This window comes from Fopius arisanus, unplaced genomic scaffold (genome assembly GCF_000806365.1).
Source record: "Fopius arisanus strain USDA-PBARC FA_bdor unplaced genomic scaffold, ASM80636v1 scaffold00001, whole genome shotgun sequence".
Lineage (NCBI taxonomy): Eukaryota > Metazoa > Arthropoda > Insecta > Hymenoptera > Braconidae > Fopius > Fopius arisanus.
The window spans coordinates 4,955,469-4,958,070 of record NW_011887740.1 but is presented as its reverse complement, the minus strand read 5'-3'; the positions used below and the strand labels follow the sequence as shown (position 1 = coordinate 4,958,070).

Here is a 2,602-nt window from a genome sequence, read left to right as displayed (position 1 = left end):
CAAACATTTTTTATCTCGAAAATTCCTATTCAAAAGTTAAATAACAATTTAAATAACTGTTACAATTTATATTAGAACTTCTCGTGCTGATGTGGCTAAATAATTTTGATGAGAGAACCTCTTGATATTTTTTTATAGTACAAAGAAGGAAATTCATTAAATTTTTTCCTTGAAAATTTAAAACCACATAATATATTTCCACATCCCCGATAAAGACTATCAACCGGAAAACTATAGACTGATAAACATAGTTTCCCATAAATCGACATTTAAAACGCATATCTTTGAAGTAGAGATAAAATTGAATAATATTTCCTGAAGGAACATTACTCCATTTTTTGTTTCATCTCCAAAAATCAGACTAATGAGAAAAATGGGGGAAAATAAAGGGGAATTATAACGAAAATATTAATATCTCCAGGCCATCTCTCCTGAACTCATGACCACATGATGATGAAATTATCTGAAATCTCGTTAAAATTCTATGAGACTAATGGACGCAAATGAGAGAAAATATCCACATATACATACGTATGACATTAATCGTAATTAGAAAAATCCATTTCTGATTTTTTTAAACTGAATTCTCCTGGCCTCATCCGAATATAGACATCCACCCAAAAATTTCCACTTGCCTAAACATTTAAAATCACAAAAAGATTGAAAAAGAAGAAATGGAATAAAAGTCCACACAAATGAAAATATTTCACTAGTAATTTCCGTAAATGAGCAGCTCTTAAATTTTGACAGACCAATAAATAAATGAGTGAGAGAGTATAAAATATAAACTGACAACGAAGGATTATTGGAGGTGAAAATGTCTACAGCATCCCCATAAAAGCAGACAGAGCCCACATAACCAGAATTCCGGAACGAGCTCGTGACTTAATTGAATCCCTAGTACATTACCATCCTGGCAACAGGAGATGTATACATCGTAAAAGGAAATCACCAGTGCGCATAGTTCCAGGGCAGTATCCTCGTCATCTCGCAGTCAGCATGACCTATACTTGATTTGCCTGTGATAACGCACTCAGTGATACGGTAATCTGACCACATATACATGCATGAGGAACTTGGAGCCACTGGTTTTGAAAGTGGAGGGTCTGCCCCACCGCAAAAGCACCAGAGACACTCCAACGAGACCAAACCATTCCGATTTACCGCAGTCACCGGCTGTCCGCTCTGTACACCACACCGTCGTCACTTTTACCAATATCCACAGTACAACGTGATCACTCTATTATTTTTCATCAATTATTTGTTATTTATCCTGATTCGTGATCTTGTGATTCACCCTATCGAACTTCTCTCTGATAACATTCGTTCTGGATAATTGTTATAAATCATCGATCGAGATATGATAGGGAGTCGATGTACGTGCAAGTTCAATTTTTATTAGAGGTGAGTGTTTATTTACATTTCTGTCATTCAATCATTTTATTTTATTTTTATTTGTTGCATTTTTATTTGTGTTTGGTGGTTTGAGAGCATAAGTTGATTGGGGGTCGAGGGAAATTTATGATTTTTCGAGTGGAATGGGAATTTTTTAGGTGAATGGAAACATTCCGATTTTTGTTGAATCGTGGAAACTGAAAGGAATTGAGGGTTTCTGTTGGGGTCAATAGTGGAATGATAAAAGATAACAGAATGTGTCGGTACTCTATTCTGGCAGATGCTGGATTATTTTAGTAAAGAATGATTTACGTGGAAAATAGGGGAGAACTTCTGGTCGCACTACAAAGTTTTCTCGTTCGGGAGATATTAGTTTTGGGGATGAATTCGTAACGAGGGACAATGTAAAATTCGTGTTTTGGGGTTCTACCACTCCACTCGGGCATTAATCATGAAAGGTAATTGAATTTTCAATTCAACTCTGTTGAAGTTCCAATTCAATGTTGAGTCCGATTTTTCCTCAATTACTTTCTTTGTACTATCTTTCAACAAATCACACAATCGCATCATAAAAGGAAAATATTTTATACAATCCAGTTGAATTATTCCTATTGATTGCTTTAAGAATTTTTTTTCGCAAATTCGAGAGGAATTATTCGTGGAGTCATTAAAAAAATACGATGATGAATTCATGGAACTGAGGTCGATCTCGAGGAATTCAATAATTATTACATGTTGAACCAATTCTATCAGTTTGAAATTAATTATTCAAAACATGTCGAAATTGAACAGATCTCGATTGTCTCATTTTTCAATTTTACTTATAACTTCAATATTCAATCAATATTTAATCAACTCAATGTATTTTAATTTGTCATAAAAATTGACATCTAACTATTATTTTTTTACGTCCTAATTACGAACGACAGTAAGACGAGTAATTTTTATTGAACCATTTTCTCTGGAGATAGCCCAGAATATCTGAGTTTTAAATACAAAACATCAACAATGAAGTAATTAATGCAAATTCATTATCGGAAACTGTGATTGATAATTGGAAGTGCAAATTCTTTTAGATATTCCTCATTCCTCGTTTTGTTTTATTATCGTAATTCGCATTTGTATACAACAGAGGGGACACGCAGAATTATGCAAGAAGTACGCACTCTGTGGTTTACTTGAAATTGCTTATAATCACGATTGCCGT

The 2,602-nt window shown here is 33.9% G+C and overlaps 2 protein-coding genes across 4 annotated transcripts in view; one reads left to right on the top strand and one right to left on the bottom strand.

The window, feature by feature from the left end:
- LOC105264587 (tetratricopeptide repeat protein 5) overlaps nt 1-2,602 on the bottom strand; it is an 81,035-nt gene that overhangs the window by 64,071 nt on the left and 14,362 nt on the right. The window lies entirely within an intron of this gene.
- tsl (torso-like) overlaps nt 1,136-2,602 on the top strand; it is a 13,017-nt gene continuing 11,550 nt past the window's right edge. Inside the window, exon 1 of one of the 2 annotated variants that reach the window (XM_011301539.1) lies at nt 1,136-1,404. Coding sequence is in view for 1 of the 2 variants with exons in the window: in XM_011301532.1 (XP_011299834.1) it covers nt 1,847-1,853 (7 nt within the window). In the remaining variant the exon portion in view is untranslated. Of the gene's footprint in view, nt 1,405-1,831; nt 1,854-2,602 lie in introns of those variants that run through there. The other variant, XM_011301532.1, reaches the window with a different exon arrangement.